Here is a 27501-nt window from a genome sequence, read left to right as displayed (position 1 = left end):
CAGAGGTCACAATGCCTATTTATTCCTCACACGTCACGCCCTGCACCCCGGGTGGGCTCGGCACACACCTCACCACCGTGAGGGGCCGCAGGGCGGCGGCTCCCGTTCCTACTGTTACCTACGACACACGGTACTGCGCCTACCTCACAGACGGCCAAGAGCCAGGCAGCCCCAGGACGCTCTGACTGACAACCCTGCGGCCGGGACCACGGCGCATGGGCTCACCTGCCACCCCCAGGCCTCAGGAACTGAGAAAGGGCCCCTGCTGTCCGGCTATCTGGCTGCTTTCCTGGTGGCTGTTTTAGGGCCAAGGTGGGTGGCACCTGAGGTGCCCCGTGGCCTCCACCCAGAACAGGAGGGGTAAGCTTCCTGGGGGGTCCCTGGGTCCATGAAACACCCAGGACAGAAGGACAGCAGCACGGGACAGACAGAAACGGCCCAGCTGCCTTCCCTGTGCCCGGGGCTAAGGCGGCCGGGACAGAAGGTCATGATGTCGCCCTGGTTCTCAGTCACGAGGACCAGAAAATGAGGCTGGGAGGAGGGAAACGCGTCTGTCAACACGCCCAACTGGAGAAAAGTCACAGAAACTGGTCCTATGCACCCAGGACAGCTCCTGGGCTGCAGAGGCCGGGGATGACCACAGCCGTCTCTGAGGTGTCTGCCACTAAAGAGTTCCTCATGCAAACACACATGGCCCATGGCGCGCAGGCCGCGGCTGGCAGTGAGCTCTTCTGAGCAGGCGCGGGGCCAGGGTGGCCGGGAGGTCGACTCGGAAAGCGGCTTCTCACGGACGGGAGAGTTCTTGCAGACAGACCACGGGATGGGGGGCGGGGGCTGTAAAAGGCTTTGGAAGCCACACGGCTGAACGTGAAACCGGTCGCTTCTCCGAGAGCGGCCCGGGAGTCCCCCAGGATTCTAGAAAACACTCAGGTGACTGAGCTTTCTTGGGGCTGGAAGGGAGGTCGCTGCTGGTCTGCGCTCAGCTTGCTGGCTCTCAGTTCAAGAAGGGTTTGGGGGCTGTCAGGGAGTTACAAAAAGGGAGTGGAGGAGGACAGAGATAAAAGGGGAAAATCCATCTTGACATGCAGGTCCGAGGTCTCTCTCTTCCCCTCTCTCGGGCAGTCCAACAGGAGGAAATGGCAGACAACCAGAAGGCTTCCAGTCAGCCGGGGAAGGACGCGATCGCACCGGGAGCGGCTGGAGGGGGACAGACGTGAAGGCAGTCAGAGCGCGGGCGGGGACCGAGGCTGGACTGTGGGCTCCAGGCAGCAGGAGAGGCCCAGAGGGGACGGTCCTTACTGCCAGCAGCCGGGGCCACAGCGGCTATCTCAGTGAACGTCAGCGCCACAGCCACGCCAGAAGCGTTCCAGACACTCGGGGCCATGTGTGGCTGGTGGCACAGGGGACATCGTCATGACCTAGAAGGGTCTACAGTGTGGTGGTACTTTGTGTATGAGGTTACCTTGGTAAAAAATCCACCTCAACTATTAAAAAAAAAAAAGGAAAAATAAAAGCTTATTTAAAAAAAAAAAAAAAGGAAAGACTGGAAGAAAAGGCGGCCGAAATATTCATGTTGGTTGCTCTGGGTGAAAAGATTAAGGCTGGGCTGAATGCAGGGCTCACACTTGTAATCTCAGCACTCTGGGAGGCTGAGGCGGGAGGATCGCTTGAGCCCAGGAGTTGAGGCCACTGGGCAACATAGTGAGATCCTATCTCTAAAGAAAATACAAAAATCAGCCAGGCGCAGCAGCATGCGCCTGGAGTTCCAGCTACTTGGGAGGCTGAGGTGGGACACTTGAGCCCACGAGGTTGAGGCTGCAGTGAGATGTGACTGTACCACTGCCCTCCAGCCGGGGTGACAGAGCAGGATGTTCTCAAAAAAAAAAAAAGATTAAGATTGTTCTTGCTGCTTTTGAACATCTTTGTCCTTCAAATTTGTCTACAGTAATTACGGTTTAAAAATGAAAGAGTGTGTGTATGAGGAGGGGACGATGACAAAATCAAGAGGCCACGTCAGAGCAGAATGAAAACACCTCCTGGGAGGCCCGGAGCCTCCCGCCCCCAGGGAGCCGGTGTCTGCTGGAGACGGGCAGGACTGAACTCAGGGGCCCTGGGGAAGGAAACCAAGCCAGCCCAGACACCAGCCCCTCCCCTAATCCCCACCCAGACCCCAGACGCCAGCCCTTCTGGGAAGCCGTGGCTTCCCCCTCATCTCCACCCAGCCCTGATCCACAGATGGGAAACAGGAGTGGGGAGCAGGACTTGGTGGCCACCTGGAAAGGGGCCCAATGCCCAGAGATGCCCCCGCCTGCCTCGGTGGTTCAGGGCGATCTTCTGAGCTGGATGCACCCAGGACTCACTGTCCAGTGTCCAGACAGGCTCTGCAGCTGGCTGCCCTCACCGCTGGGCACTCATGCGGCGTCACTCCTGCTGACCGCCCCCCCAGCCCCCGGGCGCTCACGCGGCGTCACTCCTGCTAGTAGCAGCGTCACTCCTGCTGGTCGCCCTCCCAGCCCCCCGGCCCCGGGCACTCACACGGCGTCACTCCTGCTGGTCGTCGTTGCTGGCGCTGGGCGTCCGACTCCGGATCTGGCTCCTGAGCTGCTCTATCAAATCTGGGTTCTGCTGCTGCATCTGCTGGGCAAACTGCTGACCCCTGCGGGGAGGGTGCACGGCGCTCAGTCGGGGCCAGGAACCTGCCTGCTGCCTCCGTCCATCCCCAGCTGACCCCTCAGGCCCTCCGCCCCGAAGACAGGTCTGACCCCTCGCCAGAGGATGCCAGACCCTTCGGAGCAGGGAATGCAACACTTCCGCTCTCCTCCTTCCCTTCCACCTGCGAGCCCCGCCCGCCACCCATGTCCTTCTCGAGGCAGGTCCACTCACGCCTGGATGAGGCTGGCCAGGTCGCTCTGCGAGGGGCTGGTGCCGGGAGTTCCCAAGGGGTTGTTGCCACCCGAAATCATGCCGGACATGCTGCAGGACAGAGCGCGTGACTCGCCGCCGGGACAGCCCGACCGCCATCCCCACCGCAGCCCCTCGCAGTGGCCCGGGAGAGAATCCCTCTCAGCCCTTCACCTTCCCCCGCGGGAGAGGATTCTCTCTCACCACCCGGCGGGCCTCCTGGGCCCAAACCCACCCTGTGAGTCTCACCCGCTTTCCCGGACACCCTTCCTTCTTTGGCCTAAAGACCATGGTGCTCAGCCAGGGGGTGATCCTGCCCCCAGAGGACCCCTGCAGTGGCAGCCAACATTTTCAACAGCCATGATCGGGTTATGCCAAGACGGGGCGGGAGGGGGCTCCTGACATGGACTGGGTGGAGGCTAGAGACGCTGCTAGGACCCTGCAGTGCCCAGGACGGCCCCGCTCCAGAAACTGGTCCAGCCCAAATGGCCACGGTGCTGTGGCTGGGAAACTATGCTTTTAGATTTGACCATGGGCCAGCCACAGTGGCTCACACCTGTCATCCCTGTACTTTGGGAGGCCGAGGTGGATGGATCACCTGAGGTCAGGAGTTCAAGACCAGCCTGGCCAACATGGTGAAACCCCCATCTCTACTAAAAATGCAAAAATTAGCCAGGCGTGGTGGCGGGCGCCTGTAATTCCAGCTACTCGGGAAACTGAGACAGGAGACCCACTTGATCCCGGGAGGCAGAGGTTGCAATGAGCCAAGATGGTGCCACTGCACTCAAGCCTGGGTGACAGAGTGAGACTCCGTTTCAAAAAAAAAAAAAAAGATTTCACCATGAAAACAGGTGAGCAGTTCCCCAGTAAGCACAGAGTTCACTGGGGAGTTACCACATGAGCCAGCAACTGCACTCAGAGGTTTACACACAAGAGAAAAGAACAGGATTCACACAGATGCTTGCACACCCATGCTCAAGCAGCACCGCCCACAACAGACAAAAGGTAAAAACAGCCCAAATGTCCACGGATAGATGTGTGGATCAGCACAGCGTGGTCCATCTACAATGGAATATTACTTGGCCACGAAAAGGAGCGAGGCCCTGACCCAGGCCCCCGCGCAGATGCACCTGGAGGACGTCACGCTCAGTGAGAGACGTCAGACACAAAAGACCACGCAGTGTGTCATCCTGTTTCTGTGAAATGTCCAGGACAGGCCCAGCCACAGAGACAGGAAGGGGGTGCGGGGCCGTCAGGGGAGGGACGGGAGAGGGTTGGGGAGTGACAGGTGATGGGAAGGGGCTTCTTTCGGGGGTGAGGAAGATGGGCTGGCGCTCAGTGGTGGTGACAGCTGCATGACAGTGTGAATGTACGTAACGCCATTAAGTTGTGTGCTTTAAAGTGGCTAGTTTTATGTCAGGTGAATTTTCCCACAGCAGAAGGAAACGTAACCACAACACGACGCGGAGGAGCCCGGCTGTCACTTACAGCTGCTGAATCTGGGGGTTGTTCATTAGGTTTGAAGCCTGAAGAACAGAACAAATTTGTCAGGAAGAGAAAGGTCCAGGCACATCACCCTCCTTCATCAGACACTTTCCATCTTCACCAGCCTCGACCCCTGGCGCCAGCACGCCAGCGAACAGTAAGAGCCGGGCATCTGGTCTTTCATACCCTTTTCCCTACATTCTCGTCCCCCCACCCACGAGCTGTGACCTCCACATTCTGACTTAAATCCTGTTTTGGGTTCCTGCTTTAGCAGCGTTCTCTCACTGGCTGCACGGTTTCGCCGTGTGGATGTGTTTCGTTCTTTTAGCTGCTGTGTCTACTTCAGCAGATTTGGTTCCAGTTTTGTTCTATCAATCAACAGCACTGTGGCCGGGCGTGGGGGCTCACGTCTGGAATCCCAGCACTTTGGGAGGCTGAGGCAGGCAGATCGCTTGAGGTCAGGAGTTCGAGACCAGCCTAACCAACATGGTGAAACCCCATCTCTACTAAAAATATGAAATTAGCCGGGTGTGGTGGTGCGCACCTGTAATCCCGGCTACTCGGTGGGCTGAGGCAGGAAAATTGCCTGAATCTGGGAGGCGGAGCTTGCAGTGAGCCGAGATCGTACCACTGCACTCCAGCCTGGGTGACAGAGCAAGACTCCGTCTCAAAAAAGAAGTAAAAAGAAAAAAAAAAAGAAAGAAAGAAATAGCACTGTACTGGGCACTTTCTCATGTTCACTTTCCACTTGGGATTATTCCTTTGGACCTGTTGAAAACAGGTGGCTCAGAGGTGTGGCAAACTCTGTGTAAAGGGCCAGTGTGTAAATACTCTCAGCCTTTCCAGACTTGGGGTGCCTGATCCCACTACTCAGCTCTGCCGCTGTATCATAAAAGCCACCACTGACACTAGAAGTATGAATGGGCATGGCTGTGTGTCAATAAAACTTTATTGGTCAGGCACAGTGGCTCACACCTGTAATCCCAGCACTTTGGGGAGCCGAGGTGGGCAGATCACAAGGTCAGGAGTTCGAGACCAGCCTGGCTAACATGGTGAAACCCCATTTCTACTAAAAAATACCAAAATTAGTTGGGTGTGGTGGTGGACACCTGTAATCCCAGCTACTACTCAGGAGGCTGAGGCAGGAGAATCGCTCGAACCTGGGAGACGCAAGAGAGCGAGACTCCATCTCAAAAAAAAAAAAACTTTATTAACAGAACCCAGTGGTGGGCCTTATTCTGCCAACCTCAGATGTCTAAAGGGAAAAGGAGTCTGTGCCATGGCCAGGCTGAGAGGCCCCGTGGAGGGCTGGGGCCCGCTCACCCTCCGTCCATGGTGAGGGAGCACACATCCCCTGGCGGCCTGGCCAGCGGCCGAGGGTAACAGTAAGAGGTGTGGCCTCTGCGAATGGCACGGCCCAGGCAGGGCTCCTGGCGCAGCTGGGTCATTTTTCTGACGGCCAGTGAGGCTGAGGGCTTTTCTCCCCCTAACAGCCTTAGGCAAGTCCCTGCACCCTGAGGCCATGGAGCCTGCAGAGTGGTCCCAGGGCACACAGACCTCCCAGGAAATAAACATGCGTGTGTGGGTGGGTGGCTCTCTAAGGATCCCAGTCAAGGGATCCCTGCCAAAGACCCTGCCAAAGACCATCCCTGCCAAAGACCATCCCTCTGGAAGAATGAGTGCCCGGGCATTGGGAGGTCCACCTGTGCCCAGGGCGCCCGGCGCTCTGCTTCCCTTGCCTGAACCATATCTGCTTCCCTTGCAGGCAGACATGGCTATATTGTGATCAGTGTCTCTGCACTGCGAGGAGGCGCCCACGCCGGGTGGGGTAGGGGTGTGACCTCCCCAGGCTATTCCGCCAGGAGAGCCAGGATGCAGTTTTCAGTGCTCACTACTGATGCGTCTTGCTTGGGACATCAACATCGGGGACACCTTTGATCGTCAAAGCTGAGGGTGGGGGTGCTTCTGACATGGGGTGGGTGAGGCCAGGGATGCTGCCAGTGCCCCGCGGTGCCCGGGATGGCCCCACAGACAAGAACCATCTGGTCCCAGACGCCAGCAGTGCCGAGGCAAGGAAGCCCTGGCCAGCAGCGGTGACACAGAAGATGCAGGCCTGGGGCGTGGCACAGATACCATGGACAGGGAGGAGGGGCGAGCCCTTACCATGCTCATGAAGCCAGGGTTGTTCAGCAGGCCGGCGATGTCGAAGCTGCCCACGCCTCCCGTCTGAGGATGAGAACAGCCCTGGTTAGTGCGGCCTGGACCAGAGGCCACGATGAATAAGCTCCCTGGAACCCAGAAACAACGGCCCCCCACGGGCTCAGACATTCAATCAACCCTGCGGCCAGAGGGTGCTTTGAGGCAGGCAGCACGAAGCACAGCCCCACCGCCCGGGGTGGAACATTCTATCCCGTGTTTATCTCCCGCACAGCCCAACCGCCCGGGGACACAGTCTCTCATCCCGTGTTTATCCCTCGCACAGCCGACCGCCGGGGGACACGGTCTCTCATCCCGTGTTTATCCCTCGCACAGCCGACCGCCGGGGGACACAGTCTCTCACCCCGTGTTTATCCCTCGCACAGCCTGACCGCCGGGGGACACAGTCTCTCATTTCGTGTTTATCCCTCGCACAGCCGACCGCCGGGGGACACGGTCTCTCACCCCGTGTTTATCCCTCGCACAGCCCGACCGCCGGGGGACACGGTCTCTCACCCCGTGTTTATCCCTCGCACAGCCCGACCGCCGGGGGACACGGTCTCTCACCCCGTGTTTATCCCTCGCACAGCCCGACCGCCGGGGGACACGGTCTCTCACCCCGTGTTTATCCCTCGCACAGCCCGCCGCCGGGGGACACGGTCTCTCATCCCGTGTTTATCCCTCGCACAGCCCGACCGCCGGGGGAAACGGTCTCTCATCCCGTGTTTATCTCCCGCACAACTCCACAGGCCGGGGATGGCACAGTCTATTATCCTGTGTTTATTTCCTGTATTCTGCCACTTTGATACCTTGGGGCCTTGCTGGCCTGGCAGAGCCGCCCCCTCCTAGAGTAGCCAATTCCCAGAGACAGCAAATGACTCACCTAGAAATGCACCTTTGAAATACAAACCAACCCAGAACCCACACCCTCAGCACCTCCCCCATCACCCAGGGCCACAATGCACCTGCCCCACTCACCCCCAGGCCAGGAACCAGGCAACCAGTGGCAGCCCTCAGGCCTGGGTCTAATGAGAGGGCTCCAACCCGCCAACCCTAAGCCTCCTCACCTGGCCCCGCCGCAAAACCCACATCGAGCGTCCTGTCTGTGCCCCTCCCTCCGCCTCCCCTCGCAGGCCTGCAGCCGGCCTACTGGTTCCAGGGGTCTGGGGCATGAACCTCCTCCTCACGACAGTCACTTCTACGCCTGTGCATCTCACCACCGACCAAAACAGACCCCGGACCTTCACGACACCCAGGTTAGGCCAAGCGCCGCTGGTGCGCCCGAGGCCCTGTCCCCCACCTGCACAGTCAGCCCCACTCCACGTTCTGGAGCCACTCGCCCCGCTGCACTCACGGGGCTGGGGGCCTCCCGCAGCTTCAGCTCCGCTATCTTGAGGTTGGACTTGTACGTCTCGTTGTCAGGGTCCAGCTCCAGGGCCTTCTTGTAGTAGGCCACAGCCTCCACGTGCTTGTTCAGGCTGGAGAGCGCCAGGCTGGAGGACAGCACCAGGCACGGCCTGTTCCCGTCTGCCCAGCTCCAGGAGGCCCTGCCCAAGCCCTCGTCCCCAGTGGTCCCAGCAATCCCCAAACCGCCTCGGATGGTGGCACCCCCTGCCCACTGTCAGCTGGGTGGAGACAAACCTGGCTTTCTAGGGGCCCAGGGGCGGGACCAAGGGAGACAGACATGAGAACACCACTGCCGCACAAGAACTGGCGTCCCCATGGGGCCGCACACGAGGCCTCAAAGCCCAGAGCAGGCTGAGAGGAGGGAGCCGGCCGGCTCAGGGTCACAGGAAATGCGTGGATGTGGTCTTGGCCCCGCTTTCTGGCACAGGGCATCGAGGACCCTTGGAACTCAGTGACAGAGATGTCTCCTGTCGTCCACAAGCAGCCCCTGACCCCCACCTGAGTCTTCACTACTGAGGTGACTTGGGGCCCCTAGAGAGCCCAGGAGGAGGCGGGGCCTGGGGAGACCAGGCAGGTGAACAGGCCCCTCCGCAGAGGAGGCGGGGCCTGGGGAGACCGGGCAGGTGAACATGCCCCTCCCCAGAGGAGGCGGGGCCTGGGGAGACCGGGCAGGTGAACAGGCCCCTCCGCAGCCTCCCCGGGGAGACTCGATCCCACCAACTTTGAGCAAGGGCGTTCAGAGAAGCCGGCGAATGAACTCTCGTGCTGGGAGGGTGGCACCAGCTGACAGGGCACAGGCTTCTGCCCCGGGGACCCTCCTGGCCTCGCCCTCAGACCCCTCCTGTGTCCTTCATCACAAACCAGGTGCTTCCCTGAGCTCTGTGAGCCGCCCCAGCAATAACGGAGCCTGAGTAGGGGCCACGGGAACCTCAGTGGACAGCCAGTCGGGACAAGCAAGGGGCCCGGGGATCTCCGAGTGGCACGTGATGCAGGGCGTCTGTGGGGCTGAGCCTGTGACCTGTAGGGGCTATGTTGGCTCCGAATGGCTAGTGTCAGAGCTGAACTGAACCGCGGTGGGAGAATCGGTTGTGGGTGGGGGAAAAGCCACACAAGAAAGGAAGCAGGAGCAGGAGAGGAGGAGCCCCGAGAGACTGGAAAGATGTGGCTGCAGACAGGTACTCACCCCATCCTGCCGTAGGCCTTGCTGTAGGCGGGGTCGATGCAGATGGCCCGCTCACAGTCCTGCACCGCGCCTGTATAGTTGCCGAGTTTGCTATAGGCCGCGGCTCTGTGGAAGAAAGGCAGGGCAGGTCCCTCACTGGCGGCTCTGAGCCCAGTGGGCAGCCCTGGAGGGGAGCCTGAGAGCTGCGTTCCTCTTCAGCTTCCTGCAGGAATGGCCTCAGTTTCCCCCCTCTGTTAAAATAGGGCTGGCCGGGCGCGGTGGCTCAAGCCTGTAATCTCAGCACTTTGGGAGGCCGAGACGGGTGGATCACGAGGTCAGGAGATCCAGACCATCCTGGCTAACACGGTGAAACCCCGTCTCTACTAAAAAATACAAAAAACTAGCCGGGCGAGGTGGCGGGCGCTTGTAGTCCCAGCTACTCGGGAGGCTGAGGCAGGAGAATGGCGTAAAACCTGGGAGGCGGAGCTTGCAGTGAGCCGAGATCGCGCCACTGCACTCCAGCCTGGGCGACAGAGCGAGACTCCGTCTCAAAAAAAAAGAAAAAAAAAAAATAGGGCTGACGGGGAAAGCTGAGAGGTGTAGCCACTGAGATGCTCTTAGACAGATGCATGCTCAAAGCACCAATAGCCACTCGGGACTGCGACTCTGAATTTTATTTGCAAAAACTGTTCCAATCCATGGCTGCACAAGAGCAATGAGTGTGGGAACTTTTACACCCAAGTTTCGTGGACAAATTAGTTACATATCAGCAAAAAAAGAACTCAGACCAATGTCAAAGCTCAAAGCTCTTGGCTTACAGCATCTGAATTGTCTTCACCATTTTCGTGTTTAGTGTTTCTCTTTACGACTTTTTCAAAGTACGGAGAAGCTTAAGTGGAGAATAAACTACCCCGTGACAAGCGGCCAGGGACTCTGCACTCCCTCTGCAACTGTTCTGCAAGCCTAAAGCATATCCCAGACCACACGTTCAAAAAAAACTCAACCCTCGGCCGGGCGCGGTGGCTCAAGCCTGTAATCCCAGCACTTTGGGAGGCCGAGACGGGCGGATCACGAGGTCAGGAGTTCGAGACCATCCTGGCTAACACGGTGAAACCCCGTCTCTACTAAAAAAATACAAAAAGCTAGCCGGGCGAGGTGGCTGGCCCCAGCTACTCGGGAGGCTGAGGCAGGAGAATGGCGTAAACCCGGGAGGCGGAGCTTGCAGTGAGCTGAGATCCGGCCACTGCACTCCAGTCCAGGTGACAGAGCGAGACTCCGTCTCAAAAAAAAAAAAAAAACTCAACACTCCACATGCTGGATTATTTTCTTGGCTTGACATCCACGTGGAACGCCGTGACACCTGATTTTGCATGTATGTATGCGTGTACTTTTTTATGTATGCATGTACGTATGTACGTGTGTGTGTACATATGTGTGTGTGTATGTACGTACGTATGTACTTATTTTTGAAACAGGGTTTTGCTCTGCTGCCCAGGCTGGAGTGCAGTGACATGATCTCAGCTCACTGCAAGCTCCGCCTCCCGGGTTCAAGTGATTCTCCTGCCTCAGTCAGTTGGGATTACAGGCATGCGCCACCACGTCCAGCTAATTTTTTTGGGGGGTGGTTTTTTTGGAGACAGTCTCCAGGATGGAGCGCAGTGGCGCGATCTTGGCTCACTGCAACCTCTGCCTCCTAGGTTCAAGTCATTCTCATACCTCAGCCTCTCAAGTAGCTGGGATTACAGGCACATATCACCACGCCCGGCTAATTTTGTATTTTGAGTAAAGACATGGTTTCACCATGTTGGACAGGCTGGTCTCAAACTCTCGATCTCAAGTAATCCACCCGCCTTGGCCTCCCAAAGTGCTGGAATTACAGGCGTAAGCCACCACGCCTGGCCCCCAGACTCATTTTTACGTTTTCTGTAGAGACAGGGATCTTGATATGTTGCCCAGGCTGGCCCCCAACTCCCAGCCTCAAGTGATCTTCCCCCCGTGGCCTCCCAGAGTGCTGGCCAAGCCACCTGATTTTAACGTCAGCATCAACGCTCCCTGACCCCCTTGCTGGCCGCCTGATGCTTGCTCCTGGTCTGGGACCGCCAGTGAATGGATCCCTTATCTAGAGCGCAGAGGCCTCTCTCATCTCAGGTCCCTGCCACGTATCCCGGAGGACGCCCCCACACACGGCCGCCCCTGCCCTGGGCAGGCCCCGAGCTGGTACCTGTTGCAGAAATAGACGGCGTTGGCTGGGTTGAGCTCGATGGCTTTTCCGTAGAAATGCACGGCAGCTTCAAAGTTCTCCACTTTCATCTGCTCGTTTCCTACAGGGAGAAGGGGAGACACTGGCCCGGGCGTCCGAACAGACCCGAGGGGGCTCTCGGCGCCACACTGGGCTCTTCTGAGCATCTAGGGCTCAACACAGCCGCGGGCTCAGGAGGCGTCTGCCTCTGTGGGGGGTTCGCTAATCGCAAACGGTCATCTCTACACCCACTAAGGGGGATGGAGGTGGGGGCGGCAGGGCCTGGCCTGGCGATGGTGGCTATCGCTGCCCGGATGGTGACCCCTGGGAACAGAACTGTTAATACAGCTCATCGGCCCAGGGATCGAAACTGTCCCTTTCGCTATTTCTTTTGGAAAGAGCCCAAGCGGAGGCCTGTATTTTAGAAAACTCCCGTGATACCTTCTAATGTCATAGGCAATGTGGCTTCCATCTAAGGCATGGGTCCCAGCTGGCAGGACAGTAAAAAGCCCGGCTGCTGTCCTAGAACCAACTGAGAGCTCTGAAGACAGAAACCCGCTCCCGCCCCTGAGATCCCAACTCAGGAGGGTGCTGGGGGAAGACGGGCTCCAGCATGTTTCCTTAAACAGTTTTACTGAGATATCATTTACAGGCCACAAAGCTGACGCTTTAAAAATAGAGGGCCAGGCGCGGTGGCTCAAGCCTGTAATCCCAGCACTTTGGGAGGCCAAGGCAGGTGGATCGCAAGATCAGGAGATCGAGACCATCCTGGCCAACATGGTGAAACCCGTCTCTACTAAAAACAGAAAAATTAGCCAGGCTTGGTGGCAGGCGTCTGTAGTCCCAGCTACTCGGGAGGCTGAGGCAGGAGAATCACTTGAACCAGAGAGTCAGAGGTTGTGGTGAGCCGAGATCGTACCATTGCACTCCAGCCTGGGCAACAGAGAGACACTCGGTCTCAAAAAGAAAGAAAGAAAGAAATGGGATCACACGCTGTGTGTCCTTTTGTGTCTGGCGTCTCTCCCTGAGCGTGATGTCCTCATGGTGCCTCTGCGCTGGGGCCTGGGTCAGAGCTTCACCCGTCCACATTCCACCGTGTGGACAGGCCACACTGTGCTGACCATTTGTTGTGGACAGGCGGACAGGCATTTGAGCTGGTTTTGTTTCTTTTTATTTTTTTTTTAGTATTTCTTTTTTTTTTTTTTTTTTGAGACGGAGTTTCACTCTTGTCACCCAGGCTGGAGTGCAATGGCGCCATCTGGACTCACTGCAACCTCCGCCTCCCAGGTTCAAGCAACTCTCCTGCCTCAGCCTCCTAAGTAGTTGGGATTCCAGGTGCCCGCCACTGCGCCTGGCTAATGTTTTTGCATCTTTAGTAGAGACAGGGTTTCACCATGTTGGCCAGGCTAGTCTTGAACTCCTGACCTCGTGATCCACCCGCCTCGGCCTCCCAAAGTGCTGGGATTCCAGGCATGAGCCACCACGCCTGGCTTTTTTTGTTCTTGCTTTTTGACTCTTGTGAATACAGCTGCTGTGAACATTTATGTCTGGGTTTTTGGTGGACATGTGGCCAACTCTCTTGGGCACATATTTAGTATCTGGGGTGGAACCGCCAGGCCTCATGGAGGCTGTGTAACTTTTGGGGGCCACCAGCCAGTCTTCCGCAGGGGCCGCGCCCCCGACATCCCCACCAGCCGTGCCATGCCTGAAGGTCAAGTTCCTTTGCACCTGTGCCCTCGCCAGTCCCCCTTCTGTCCCCGTCCCCACAAGCCAGCGTGCTGGTCATCAGGGCACTTCCTTCAGCTCCCTGGGCTCCCGGGACCAGCCAGCCTCTGTGAGGGTCCCACAGCCCTGGAGTCCAGGTGGGGCAAGGCGTCTGTGGGGGGTGGAGGGTCCTCTCTTACCTTCGGTTTTGAGGCGCTCTGCCTCTGCTGAGTCCTCCTCAGAAGGTGGGGTTCGTGCAGGGCTCCTCAGGTCCTGCGGCACCTCCTGGACCCGAAAGCAAAGGTGGTTCGCTGTCTTCTCCTCCCAAGCCGGCACCCTCCAGCCTCAGCTTCCTTCGGGACCCCAGAGAGGGCCGCCAAGCCCCAAGGGACTCGGGGGCTCTGCAGGGGGTTCCTGGCCCCCCATCATGTGGCCCTGGGCAAGTGACCGCAGCACTATGCGTCTCAGGACCCGCCAATGGGGGAGGAGGGCCGAGTGCTCCTGCAGCCACGTCCCCTGTCCAGGAGAGGATGTGGGCAGAGTGCCTGGGGGACGATGCAAGCTGGGCTCCCGGGGTCGCCAGCGCTGCCTGCTGCTGCTGTTCTTATTTTGGGGGCGGTGGCTGGGGAACCCTTGAGGCTCACCTTGCCCGTGGCAGCCGCTTCAAATATCTCTGGCAGAGTCTGAGGGAGCGCGAGGTCGCTGTCTTCCACCGTCACGCCAAATGCGGTCTCCAGGCACTGGATGGCGACTGGAGTGGGGACAGAGGTGGTCCCACGTGCTGCACGCAGCCCCGAGCTTACGTTTCCGGGTCTAGAGGGTGGGGGTGGTGCCCACAACTCCCCAAGTGTGTTCGTTCCCAAGGACCCTGGAACACGGGGGCCGCCGCCTGTGCCCTGGGCTGGGACAGCGGACCCTCCTCCTTCCCAAAAAGAAAAGCCGGACAGAGACACCCTGTGCGCCTGAGAGCAGGGGAGGCCATGGCAGAGTGGGGCCCAGGTGGTGACCTCAGGCCTCTGTGGGGTCCCAATGCTGGGGCTGCCCAGCTGCGGCGTCGTGGGGGCTCAGCCCCACCAGCAGGGCCACGTCGGGTGGGGAGGTGCCCTGGATGCTGCTGCACCTCCAAGGGCGCCTGGCCTGAGTCAGGCGCTTGAAGCCAGCCACCAGTCAAGTCCTGTGTGACTGGGTTTGTACCAGGGCAGGACCACTGATAGCAGGACTGGAAACAGCCACAGGGCCCGTCTCTCCGCTGGCCCACCCAACAGACTCAGCACCCAGGGGGCCCTCCCACCAAGCCAGACAACACTAGCCCTGGCCTCCTCCTCGTGTGGACCCAGGGTCCTAACCCAGGTCAGAAGTAGGGGTCGGCCACTTCCTGCCCAGCACTGTGTCCAGGATCCCAGGCACATCCCTACAGCTGTCAGTGGGCGTCCATGCTCCAAAGGCCTGGCAGGCCTGGGGACACAGGTGAGCAAGGCACAGGTGGGGAAGGAGGACCTAGAGCAGAACCTGCCGGCCACACGAGGGTGCCTCCCCGAGCCCTCCTTTCCCCCCGAGCCTCGGATCCAGGTGTCGCAGAAGTGCGAGCAAGACCAGACAGGAGACCGTGGCGCCTGGGGCCTGGACAGGCCATGTAGGACGCCAACGGGTCTGCAACTCTGGGGTGGGGCCGGCACTAGGAGAGCTGTTTTCCCGTGACCGATGGCGACACACTGGGTGCTGAGAACATTCTGGAACCACACCTTGGTGGAAGACGGGGAGATGGAAAAAAGCCACCGGAAGACAGCTCAGCCTGAAGGCAGCAAGCGGCGGTGGCACTATGCAGTGGCAGGCGGGGGCTCAGCTCGCGGCGGTGGCACTATGCAGTGGCAGGCGGGGGCTCAGCTCGGCCCTGGCTCCCGTGGGTGGGGGCTGTGTGGCCCTGGGCAGGCCCCAGCCCTCTCTGGGCTCAGCTTCCTCCCCCAAGAAGCCAGGTGGGGGACCAGCCGTCTACACACCAGGTGTCTACACTAGGCGACTGTGCCGGCCACCGCCCAGGGAAGGAGAGGGGAGGTGGCGGGCACCCACCTACCTTCCAAGCTCTCCTGAGCGTCTGGCGAGAGGCCCCCGTGCCGGAGCTGATCGTGCAGGAACTGGATGATGGCGTAGGCCAGGCGCTTCTTGTTGTCCATCTTGAGCCCAGAAGAGGTAATACCTGGGGGTGCAGGAAAACCTCCATCAGGACCCCTCACACTCCCCACTCCAGGTGCCCAGGCCTGCCCCTAACTCGCTGGGCCTCACTTTAAGGGTGCTGGCTGATCTCAGCTCCAGGGCGGCCAAGGTAGAAGGCCTTCATACGCGCACTTCACAGATGATGGCCTGAGGCCCGGACCCCACCAATCCGGCCATGCGCACAGCCAGAAAGTGTGAGGCCAGCAAGCAAGCAGGGGCTGCCCTAGAGAACACGCCTGCTCCCAGGGCCTCCTGAGTGCTCCGAGGCTGCTTCTGAGGCCCCACGGAGGTCCCCTCCGCCGCGGCTTCTGGCATGAGGTGGGTGGGGGCCAGGGATGCTGCCCAGCACCCTGCAGTGCTCAGGACAGCTCCACTCCAGAGAACGACCCAGCCCCAATGTCCACGGTGCTGAGAGGGAGAAACCTTGTCCTGAGCCAGAGCCACTGCCCCTTTCCTCAATTTACCTCTTTTGTGGCACGTCAGCAAGCATTTCTTAGCCACCCAACGGGGCCAGGTGGGCCTGCCCTGGCCTCACTGTTTCACAGGACTTGCACGACTCCCCCCAGGGACTTCCTGGGGACCCGTCTCATTCCTCCTCGGAGGCCTGCCACCTTGTTCCACCTCAGACCCCCGTCTGGTTCCCCAGGAAACCCATCTCGTTTCCCCCCCGACACCCACCTGGTCCCCCCTCGGACACCCACCTGGTCCCCCCTCGGACACCCACCTGGTCCCCCCTCGGACACCCTCCTGGTCCCCTCTCGGACACCCGCCTGGTCCCCCCTCGGACAACCGCCTGGTCCCCCCTCGGACACCCGCCTGGTCCCCCCCGACACCCGCCTGGTCCCCCCCGGACACCCGCCTGGTCCCCCCCGACACCCGCCTGGTCCCCCCCGACACCCGCCTGGTCCCCCCTCGGACACCCGCCTGGTCCCCCCCTCAGACACCCGCTTGGTCCCCCCTCGGACACCCTGTCTTGTTCCTCACTCCCAGGACTTGACAGCTGCTTCTGCTCATGTCTGTGGTCCCTGCAGTTTCCTGCCAAAGTTCTAAAGGGCGCCAGATGGTGACATCGGGGGAGGCTGTTCTGGAATCTGGAGCTGTAGTCTACGGACACGTCTTTTTTTAGTACAAGACCTTTCACGCAGGTTTCCTGGGTGGCTGGGCCAACTTGGAGGGGCCTCAGCTGCAGTGACCTTCACGGCGCTGAGCAGGAAGTCCCGCCACGAGCTGCGTGAGCTTCCCCCAGGGCAGGCTGGCCGGCTGCCTTGTGCCACCACCTCGGGCAGGCTCGGCCTCACCGTGCCTCCATTTACCCTGCAGGCCGGCCACGGTGACTCTAAACATTTGGATGGAACAAGCTGCGCGGAGAAGCAGCAGCCGCCGCCGGAGCAGCCAAGTTCTGGGCTGAACAGTGTTCCCCTAGTCACGTCCTCCTGGGACCGAGCTCGGGACCTTGTTTGTGTCTTTGTAGATGGAAGCAAGTGGAGATGAGGTCGCTGTGGTGGCCCTAATGCAGGGACTAAACACGGCCACACGGAGACAGCCACATGCAGATAGAGCAGAGGCTGAGGCGACGTGGTTACGTGAAGAAAGGCAGGGCTCGCCAGGCCCCAGCAGCTGGAAGAGGCAGGACGGAGCCTCCCTCGGGACCTTCAGAGGGAACGTGGCCCGGCCCGCACCTTCATCTCAGACTTCTGGCCTCCAGAGCTGCGAGGGAAATCAATCTTGGTTGTTATAAGCCAGCTGGGTTGTGAGGGAGAGGCCAGGCGGTTTGGGTCCCGGACCGTGGCCTGCAAAGCCTGTGAGCTCGGACGGGTTGTTCAGCCTGAGCCTCCACCTCCATGTCTGTAAAATGGGGAGCCCCACTGTGGCTGCTGTCAGGGGTCAGGGCAAAAAATAACCTGGAAGCTGTCAGCCCAGCGCTTGGCGCCCTGTGGTGTCTGTTGTTAATAACATGCTTCTGCCGGGCGCGGTGGCTCACGCCTGTGATCCCAGCACTTTGGGAGGCCGAGGTGGGTGGATCACGAGGTCAGGAGATCGAGACCATCCTGGCTTACATGGTAAAACCCCACCTCTACTAAAAATACAAAAATTAGCTGGGCATGGTGGCACATGCCTGTAATCCCAGCTACTCGGGAGGCTGAGGCAGGAGAATCACTTGAATCAGGGAGTTGGAGGTTGCAGGGAGCCGAGATCGTGCCACTGCACTGCAGCCTGGCAACATAGTGAGACTCCATCTAAAAAAAAAAAAAAAAAAAAAAATCACGATTCCTCGGGGTGAGTCTCGCGGCACAGACCTCGGTTGGCTGTTTTTGGTGGTGACCTACGGGAAGCGACTTAACTCTGCTGAGCCTCAGTTTCCTCCTCTGTCCCCCATGGATGGCGACAGCACCTCCTCATCACGGGCGCATGTGGGGATCAGGGGTGCATGTGGGGAGGGGTACGAGACCAGGCGTGCACAATGCTGAGTGAACACCCCGACACAGGCAGGCAGGTGGACGGGTGCCCGTGCCCCCGCTGTGTCCAGATCAACACAGGCTGAGGCTATTCCAGAAATGCTGCCCGGCTGCACAGTTTCACTGGGAGCTTCACTGGGAGCATTTGGAGAACCTGCTCTGAGGCCGGAGACAGGCATGGAGAGGGGCTGCTCTGGTGCTGGTGCGTGTAGGGGCAGCCCTCGGGGAGGCCCTGGGCATGGGATAGGACCCCCATCCTCTGCACTCCCGCTGCGGGAAGGGACTCCCATCCTCTGTTCTGGCGATGAGGTTCCCTTAGCCGGGCCTCCCTCCTCCACCGGCTCCTTCCAGGCTGGGCTGGGCGGCCGCCTTCCCTGGAATCCACTCCCTGTGAGGGCCTCTGGTGTCTCCAAGCGGCTGGGTCTTCCCTGTCTGTGTCCCTCGCCGGCCAACACACAGGGTGGCGGGGCTGTGTGCCACCGGCCTTCCTCCTGGGGCCTGGCCCAGCCTGTGCGTAGTGGACCATATTTTTAGCTGTGCTCTGTGTGCCAAGACGCATGAGGCAAGGGAGAGGCAGGCCTGAGGCCTCCGGAGCAGGGGAACCGCCGTGAGGAGAAGCACAGGTTTGAGATCAGACACTGGGATTCAGGTTGGGTCAGACAGAGCCTGGCCGAGAGGCCACCAGCCTCGGGATGGACAAGGAAGCGCTAGGCCTGACGGAATCCTGCACGGTGACGGCTGCCTCTGGATAATTTCTTATTCTTCTCTGCTCTCCGAAAAGTGACTAAAGCCACAAACGCCTACAAGGAAACTCTGACCCAGCACCCAGGAGGCCGCAGCTCCTCCTTCTGAGCCAGCACAGCACGAGAACAGCACAGCCGGGGTCTGCCTCCAAGTCCCACTCCCCAGCCAGGCCCCAGGGACCCTCTGCGCACAGCTGCGCTGACAAGTGGCTCCAGGGGCTGAATACTGTCATGCGCTGAACCGTGTCCCCCAGATCCATACACTGAAGTCCTAACTGCCAGAACCTCGGAATGTGACCTCACCTGGAAGTAAGATCTTGGCAGATAGAATTCGGTAAGATGACGTCATATCAGAGTACGGCAGGTCCCTAGGGCAATAACTAATGTCCTTATAAAAAGGGGGCATTTGGATGCAGACACACACACACAGGGGGAACACCGTGTGGACGTGAAGGCAGAGATGGGGTGACGCGGCCACACGCCAGGGACACAGAGGGCAGAGGGCGATACACAGCAGAGACTCCAAGGGCAGAGATGCGGTGACACGGCCACACGGCAGGGACACCAGATCGCCCTCACATCCTCACAAGGAACGAGCCCCGTCGGCACCCTGATCATGGACTTCTGGCCTCCAGGACCGAGAGACGATGAACTCTGTTTCAGCTGCCTGGTCTATAGCACTCTGTCACGGCGGCCCCAGCAAACTGACACGATCGCCCAATGTCCACAGTTCCCAGTGGGAGAGACACTGGACTAGAAGAGGAGGACGTGAAGAGCCTGTGGGTGCACCCTCTCACAACCTCGGCGCGGTGACCTATGCGGCAGGACTGGGGATGGAGGTGTTCACTCGAGGCCACTGGAGCCACAGGCACAGCAGGATCCATGCCCGGCAGGCACCTGACCTGACCCCACACTCAAGATCAGAGGTGTTCAGTGTCTTGGTTCCGCTAAAATACCTCTACATGAGTTAAACAGCCACTACCCCAGAAGACGAGGTGTGGGCCGCCTGACCGCATAACCCACCACGCGCCAGAGACAAGCAAAGCATTGGCCCACCGGGCTTTACACAGTGGCTGGCGTCAGACTCGGACGACGCCGGCGACGTGGACGTCCATGCCGCTGCACACGCGCAGTCCCCGGTGTGCCCAGTTTTGTTTCCCTTTCAGGGAAAGCAACATCCATCAGCAATCGTTTAAAAAAAAAACCAGAGAGCAAAAGAAGCCAGACACAAAGCACACACAGGGTGTGACTCCCTGACTCCATTTCAATAACATGTCCAGGACAGGCCCATCCAGAGACAGGAAGGAGATGTGTGGGTGCCGGGGCTTGGGGAGGGGAAGGCAAGTGACAGCTGGTGGGGACGGAGCTTCCTTGCTTCCTTTTGGGGCGATGAGACAGGTCTGGAACCAGAGAGCGGTGATGGCTACGCAACCCCGCGAAGGCACCAAAAGCCACTGAATTTCGTGGTGTGGTAGTCGCAGCTCAATGTTTTAAAGGAGGAGAAATCTGCAAGAGCTATGTTTTGTGTTGGGGAGTTGCGGTCTTCCGGAAAGCTCCTGGGGGACGGTAATGAGTTTTCCACCCCCATCTCAGGACACAGGGGAGAGCCCGAAACTCTGAGGTCTGAGATCAGGACGGTCTAGAGCCTGGCGGGCAGCCAGTCCCGGAATCCGAAGATCTCATGTGCGACACATCAAGGCCCACGGAGGTCAACCACCACCAGTAAGTGAAACCACAAGAGCTGACGTCATCCGCCCTGGCCGACAGGGCTCAGAGAGCAAACCAGTCAGGTCTCCTGACCCCCGAACCCAAGGAAAACAAGACACATGCCACCCAAAAGGTTAAGATTTTTGGTTTACGGAATTTTTTTTGTTTTTTTTTACCGCATGTTTTGACAGCAGCATTACAACAGCCAAAAGCAGACAGCCCAAGTGTCCATGGACAGGTGAGTGGATCAACACGATGTGGTCTATCCACACGACGGAATACTCTGCAGCCACAAAAAGGAAATCCGGACCAGGCTACGAGGGCGGACCCTGAGGATGTCAGGCTCAGTGAAATAAGCCAGAGAGCGACAAATCCCGTGCGACTCCCCTCCTAGGCGGTCCCAGAGTCACTGGACTCACAGAGACCAAAAGTAGAATTGGGGGTGCCAGGGGCTGGGGAGGGCATGGGGAGTGAATGTTTCGTGGGGACAGTTTCAGCCTGGGGAGATGAGAAACTCCTAGAGGTGATGGTGGCGATGGCTGCACAGCCGTGTGGATGTGCTTAAAGCCACTGAACTGTGCATTTATAACTGATTAAGATGGGAATTCTTGGCCAGGCACGGTGGCTCACGTCTGTAATTCCAGCACTTTTGGAGGCTGAGGCAGGTGGATCACCTGAGGTCAGGAGTTCGAGACCAACGTGGTGAAACCCCGTCTCTACTAAAAATACAAACAAAATTAGCCAATCATGGTGGCACACACCTGTAATCCCAGCTACTCAGGAGGCTGAGGCGGGAGAATCGCTTGAACCCGGGAGGTGGAGGCTGCAGTGAGCTGAGATAGAGCCACTGCACTCCAGCCTGGGTGACAGAGCAAAATTCCGTCTCAAAAAAAAAAGAAAGACTGGTTGGGCACGGTGGCTCACACTTGTAATCCCAGCACTTTGGGAGGCCAAGGCGAGCGGATCACCTGAGGTCAGGAGTTCGAGACCAGCCTGGCCAACGTGGTGAAACCCAGTCTCCAAAAAATAGCCAGTCGTAGTGGCACATGCCTGTAATCCCAGCTACTTGGGAGGGTGAGGCAGGAGAATCGCTTGAACCTGGGAGGTGGAGGTTGCAGTGCGCCGAAATCTCGCCATTGCACTCCAGTCTGGGCAATAAGAGCGAAACTCAATCTCAAAAAAAAAAAACAAACAGAAAGACCAGGCACAGCGGCTCACACCTGTGATCCCAGCAGCACTTTGGGAGGCCAAAGTGGGAGGATCACTTGAGCACAGGAATTCAAGAGCAGCCTGGGCAACACAGGGAGAACCCAGCTCTGCAAAACATTAAAAAATTAGCTGGGTGTGGTGGCACACATCTCTAGCCCTAGCTGCTTGAGGGGCTGAGGCAGGAGGATCGCTTGAGCCCAGGAGGTCCGTGCTGCAGTGAGCACCCCTGCACTCCAGCCTGGGAAAGACAGCAAGACCCTGCCTGAAAAAAAAATAACAGTTTCTTTTCAAAGTCTGGGGTCTTTGAGACGACGGTGCCACCCAGCCAGTTGTCTTTAGCTAAGAATGGTGGCAACACCTTTTCAGAGGTTTCACTGGAAAGGATTCTGTAACAGGCGGCCTCAGGTCAGGATCCCCACGCAAACACACCTCACTTGGTGACTTCAGATTTGAAAGAGGCAACAGCAAGCAGCAGAAACAAGACTTGAGGCAGGCGCGGTGGCTCAGGCCTATAATCCCAGCACTTTGGGAGGCTGAGACGGTCAGGAGTTCGTGACCAGACTGGCTTCTACTAAAAATACAAAAATTAGCTGGGCGTGGTGGCGGGTGCCTGTAATCCCAGTTACTTGGGAGGCTGGGGCAGGAGAGTCATTTGAACATGGGGGGTGGAGATCGTAGTGAGCTGAGATCGCACCACTGCACTCCAGCCTGGGAGACAGAGCGAGATATCATCTCAAAAAAAAAAAAAAAAAAAAATAGAAGCCAGACCTAGCTGAGTACCCCCATAAACCTAGAAGGCGGGGGTCACAGTCCCCTCTTACAGAAGGGGTGACAGGCCCAGACAGGTGGCACACGCCAGATCATACCAGTGACAGCTGGAACGCGGCTTAGCATTCCAGGCATGCAGGGCCTAGCACGATCCACGCTGGGGGTGTGTGTGTAGGGGGAAGTACGCTCCTTCACCGGCGACTAACACAGAATAAACCAAGAAATCTCATCTCTGGTGTACCTGTTTCCTTCTCTCTTAGACTGAGGTGTGAGGACTGGACGGGGTGGCGGGTGGCTAGGGATCCACTGAGGGTTCAGAGGGTGGAAAAAGTGATCCTCAGTGAGTCACACTCCTCTCTCCCGGTCCCGCCACGGCCTCTGTACCCCAGGGCCTTTGCACGTGCTGTTTCCCCTCCTGGAACACCCTCCATGCCCCAGAGAACCTCTTATCCTCGTGGTCTCCACCCTGCCCCCTCCCTGTTAGCCTGGGGCACAGCTGAGCAGAAGTGCCCCAGCTCAGACTCCCTGGGCTAGGGGATGCCACTGATCGCCAGGAGACTCTGCGTCCCATGATCATTTGCTCTACCAAGGTCCCAGGAGGCTGCACCCATTGAAATGCACAAACTGTGGAGGGTTGCTTGAGCCCAGGAGTTCGAGAGCAACTTGGGCAACAAAGTGAGACCCTGTCTCTAACAAAACAAAACACAACAAAAGATAAATCTACACGCTAAATGGACAGGGAGCGAGGCGGCGAACCCGAGGACCTGGGGACCCCGATTCCCACCCTCTGCCCCGTCGGAAGTTTCTTCTGGTGTCTAGTGTGAGCAGGGAGCAGGCTCAATTTTTTTCCCGAATAATAAACGCAGGTGTCTGTCCCGTGGCACCGTGGGCATCTTGGGTGGATGATTCTGTCCTGCGCACGGCAGGGGGCTGAGCGGCACCCCTGGCTCCCCCCACCGCACGCCTGAAACACTCTCCAGGTGAGACGACCACACACATCCCCAGACACTGCCAAACCGCCCCCAGCTGTAAACCACGGCGGCCACTAAGTGGGAAGAAGAAAGGCTGGAAGTCAGCACAGGTCCGCTTTTTCTGGCCAGATGACTTTGCTGTGAACTTTCTGAAACCTTCTGTGTGCAGGGTATTCTGAGTTTCAGAACCGCGGGTCCGTGGTGGAGGACAGCTCACCTAAGGTAAGCACGGGCCCCGCCCTGCACGTGACACAGGCCGGTGGTGCTAGGACCTGTGGCTTCTCTGCCATCCCCAAGGTGGCGGACATCATCAAACGGTTCTCAAACCTGCTTCAGCAGCCAGGCTTTCCCGTCAGAAAGCTTTCTGCTCTTTGGAGGGAGGTCCAGCAAGCATGAGGACGGCATTTTCCTCAACTGCCATTTGGCACTCGCTGTCTCTGGAACAACCACAGCTTGGAGGGTTTGGCTGCGGACAGCATTCTCAGAGAAGGCCTGCTGTGTCTCCCAACAGCGAGGGCTTTATGGGTGCTCAGGAGCCACGGCCGAGGCCTGGTCTCAAGGCAGAGGCCGCACAAGTGAGGGTGGGGGGAGTGCTGGCCCGTGGGGGTGGCGCCAGCTCCAGTGTTGGGGGCTTCAGTGCTTCAGTGTCCCTTTCGGCTCTGAGCCAAGGACTCCACATCCCACCTTTTCATTTCATCACTAAAATGAAAACAACATCAAAACACAGACCCCTCGGTCAGGGGCAGGGGCTCACGCCTGTAATCCCAGCACTTGGGAGGCTGAGGCGAGAGAATTGCTCGAGTCCAGGTGTTCGAGACCAGTTTGGGCTATTATACAGGGTATAGTGAGACCCTACAAAAGAGACTCCACCAAAAAAAAAAAAAAAAAAAATTAGCCTGACGTGGCGGCACACATCAGTAGTCCCAGCTACTTGAGAGGCTGAGGCGAGAGGATCGTTTTGAGCCCAGGAGCTGGAGGCTGCAGTGAGCTGTGACTGGGCTCTGCACTCCAGACCGGGTGACAAAGTGAGACCTTGTCTCTAAAACCAAACAAAAAACTCACAACCACCTCTCTTCCTTATTTCCCTGCCCAGAATGGATCATTCAATGGAAAAAAATAGAACATCCTCGTAAACTGAGGTCGTCTTACCTCCTTACACCCCAGTAGGAAGCGCCCGCTCTTGCCCACCGCCTTCTGTGAACACTCTGCCCACCTCCATCCCAAATCCACACTGCTTCTCACCAACGGCAGGGCAGGAAAGCCAGGTGCCCTGCTCCTCACTCCCCCTCAGGACACCCGAGTTCTAGCTCAGTCCCCTCCCCACTCCCCACATCGAAGTCCACTTTCTTCTAAAATGCCACCAGGAGGTCACTGTACACATAAAAGCCCTCAACTGCTCCCTGGAACCCCAGGAGTGTGCATAGGAGGCCCCCTCACCAGCTGGGGGTCACCTGTGGGGCCTACACCAAACGCTGTATGTGCCACTCAAACTCAAGTGCTCACCTCTCCTGCCCAACTCTAGGAGAGAATCTAGTATTCCTGCAAACTCCATCTCTGGCCCAGCATCTCTTACGAGGCTTTCTACCTCTTGACAGACTCATCTTCCCTTTGAACGCCAGCATCTGGCAGCGTCTAAACCCTATGGACTCAGGAAAGCCTTCGATGGTTGAAATATTCACAGACACGTGGTCAAGTTCCTCGGGGAGGCCATTTCTCTCTGGGTCTCTGTTTCCACCTCAGTAAAAGAGAAGGCGGGTCAGATGCAGTGAGGCGCGCCTGTAATCACAGAACTCTGGAGGCTCAGGTGGAGGATCGCTCGAACCCAGGAGTTTGAGACCAGCCTGGGCAACACGGTGAAATCTTATCTCTAAAACAACAAAATACAAAAATTAGCCGGGTGTGGTAGTGCATACGTGTAGTCCCAGCTACTCAAGAGGCTGAAGTAGGAGGGCCTGAGCCCAGGAGGTTGAGGCTGCAGTGAGCGGAGATTGCGTCACTACACTCCAGCCTGGGCGACAGAGCAAGACTCTATCTCAAACCACCCCTTTTATACCTTCAGCCTGTACCGAGCACTTCCTACCAGGGCCACTGTTGGGTCTTGGCAAAAAAAAAAACCAATAGAATTGAGTAAGACTACAGCTCTCAAGGATCCTCCAATCTGGGGCAGAGCTCACCCCCATTTGGAATCATTCACCCTTCTAGGAAGATTTAATTATAAACCTCAGCTCAAATCCTTGGCACGCTTACAGCTTTCCAGGCACCCAGCTAAGTGCTGTACATGCGATAGCTTATTTTAGGGGTCAGCAAAGGTTTTTCTGAAAAGGGCCAGATTGTCTTCAGCTCGGCAGGCGTTAAGTTCCCTATGGCAACTGTTCAACTGTGCCCTCTTAGCTCGAAATCAACCACAGGTAACGTGTAAACCAAGGAGTGTGGCTGTGTTCCCACAAACCTTCATTCCCAAAAACAGGCCAGAGGTGGATTTGGCCTTCTGGTCAGTTAGCTGATACTTTGCCCGGTGGAATCCTCACACACCTGAGGTGGTTACTTTTATAATCCCCATTCCACAGAAGAAAAACTGAGGCTTGGAAAGATGGGGACCACCCAAGACCACCCAGCTATGAGGATGAAAATGAGGCGTTCTGAACCCAGGCAGTCTCACTTGAGAAGCTAAACTCCAAAGTACCCACTTCTCGCCGCACAAAATTGGGTGCACACACAAAACTTTGTATACCATTTCCCCGGCCCACACACTCCCAGCTGCCCATGCTGGTGAAGACTCACTGATCTAGGGTAGGTTTTGTTTTTTTTTTTTTTTGACAGGGTCTCGCTCTGTCACCCAGGCTGGAGCACAGTGGCATGATCTTGGGTCTCTGCAACCTCTGCCTCCTGGGTTCAAGGGATTCTTCTGCCTCAGCCTCCTGAGTAGCTGGGATTACAGGTGCACGCCACCATGCCCGGCTAATTTTTGTATTTTCAGGAGAGACGGGGTTTCACCACGTTGGGTCAGGCTGGTCTCGAACTCCTGACCTCAGGTGATCCACCCGTACGGTAGGGTTTTTAAAGCGTTATTGACATTCAAAGCTGGATCATTTTCTGGGGTGGGGCCGTCCTGGGCACTGCAGGGCACTGTTGGAGTCAGCAACCCTGGCCTCCGCTGACTCCAAACCAGGGGGTCCACCGAATCATGAAAAGCACAAATGTCACCAAGAATCTCTGGGGCACAGAATTGTTCCTGGTTGAGAACCACTGGTCAAGGGAGGGAAAAGGCAGAGAGAACGAATAATCAGAGACAGAAACAAAAGTAAATGGGACAATGATCCAACCTCTGAGAGGCGCACTGCACTGCAATTTTCTGGCACCTAATAACAAAAGCAGCCGTTCTCAAGCCAGCTCTCTCTTATCAAGTTCCAGGCCACCTGATCAAATAATTGAATGTGGGTTTATCCTCATAATGACCCTCCGAGACATCTGCTTTTACAACTCGTTTACGAAAGAAGGTTTGCTCAGAGAGAGAAGGCGACTCATCCAGGTTTACACAGCGGGTGGGTGGTGGTGGTGGGCTGGTTCTGAATCCCAGATTTCCCCCACCTCTAGCACGATATGCAGCAGAAGACTCTAAACATGAAATAAGATGAACGGCTGCTAATTCTTTCGAGTTCTTAGATTCCGCTGGACCCTGCGGCTCTCATTCTCCCAGGCAGGGACTTCTGACAACGCCCGTTTTACAGAGGGGAAAACTGAGGCTCCGAGAAGCCAAGAGGCTGGGCAAGCTCACCCAGGTAGGGACTGGCGGCGCTGGGACCAGAGCCCCGACTTCAGTCCCCACAAACGGGGGTCCCCGAGTCACAGGGACGACGTTTCCAGGCAGTTAATAAGAGCGGAACTGCAGCGAACACCCAGCGAGCGCTCACTACATGCGGGGAGCCTTCCCCTCCCGCCGTCCTCGCCACCAGCCCGCGGACCAGCATTTCCAGGACCTGGGGCCCGGGGAAGGGAGATCAGGGCTCGAAGGGCCTGCCCGATGCCGCCCGGCCTCAGTTTCCCCTCCGCTCCGCCTACTCACAGGACCCCGCGCGTCGCGCTGACCCTGGCCTCACGATCCCCAACCTCTTACGGGCTCTGGGGCCCCGTGAGCCCCGAGTCGCAGACCCCACACCCGCCAGGCTCAGTACAGTGCCCCTCACTCACCTCTCAGGCGACCGATCCCCGACCCACCGACGGTTGCGCTTGCGCACGGCGGAGCCGCCCGGCCCCGGCCCCCGGGCGCAACGCCTGCGCAGAAAAAGGGCGCCCCCGGTCGCTTCCCTTCTGCACAGGCGCGTTAATGATCGAGGTGGGCGTG

General features: G+C 58.1%; 1 protein-coding gene across 4 annotated transcripts; it reads right to left on the bottom strand.

The window, feature by feature from the left end:
• On the bottom strand, positions 1-27501 carry SGTA (small glutamine rich tetratricopeptide repeat containing alpha). 4 transcript variants are annotated; one of them, XM_033195502.1, is made up of 13 exons: positions 27348-27501; positions 15166-15288; positions 13739-13845; positions 13295-13379; positions 11373-11472; positions 9173-9277; positions 7937-8075; positions 6550-6612; positions 4390-4427; positions 2884-2973; positions 2538-2656; positions 2462-2484; positions 1-1197 (listed from the first exon to the last, which is right to left on the bottom strand). In XM_033195502.1, exons 2-11 carry the CDS (start codon positions 15263-15265, stop codon positions 2542-2544), a joined length of 942 nt encoding a protein of 313 aa, XP_033051393.1. In that variant the 5' UTR covers positions 15266-15288; positions 27348-27501; the 3' UTR covers positions 1-1197; positions 2462-2484; positions 2538-2541. The 4 variants fall into 4 exon arrangements, with proteins under 4 accessions (XP_033051393.1, XP_033051390.1, XP_033051392.1 ...); XM_033195499.1 differs by lacking the exon at positions 2462-2484 and having other exon boundaries at positions 2536-2656; XM_033195501.1 differs by lacking the exons at positions 2462-2484; positions 27348-27501 and adding an exon at positions 16290-16421 and having other exon boundaries at positions 2536-2656.

This window comes from Trachypithecus francoisi, unplaced genomic scaffold (assembly GCF_009764315.1).
Source record: "Trachypithecus francoisi isolate TF-2019V2 unplaced genomic scaffold, Tfra_2.0 Lachesis_group5, whole genome shotgun sequence".
Classification (NCBI taxonomy): Eukaryota; Metazoa; Chordata; class Mammalia; order Primates; family Cercopithecidae; genus Trachypithecus; species Trachypithecus francoisi.
This window is presented reverse-complemented; position numbering and strand designations above follow the sequence as displayed.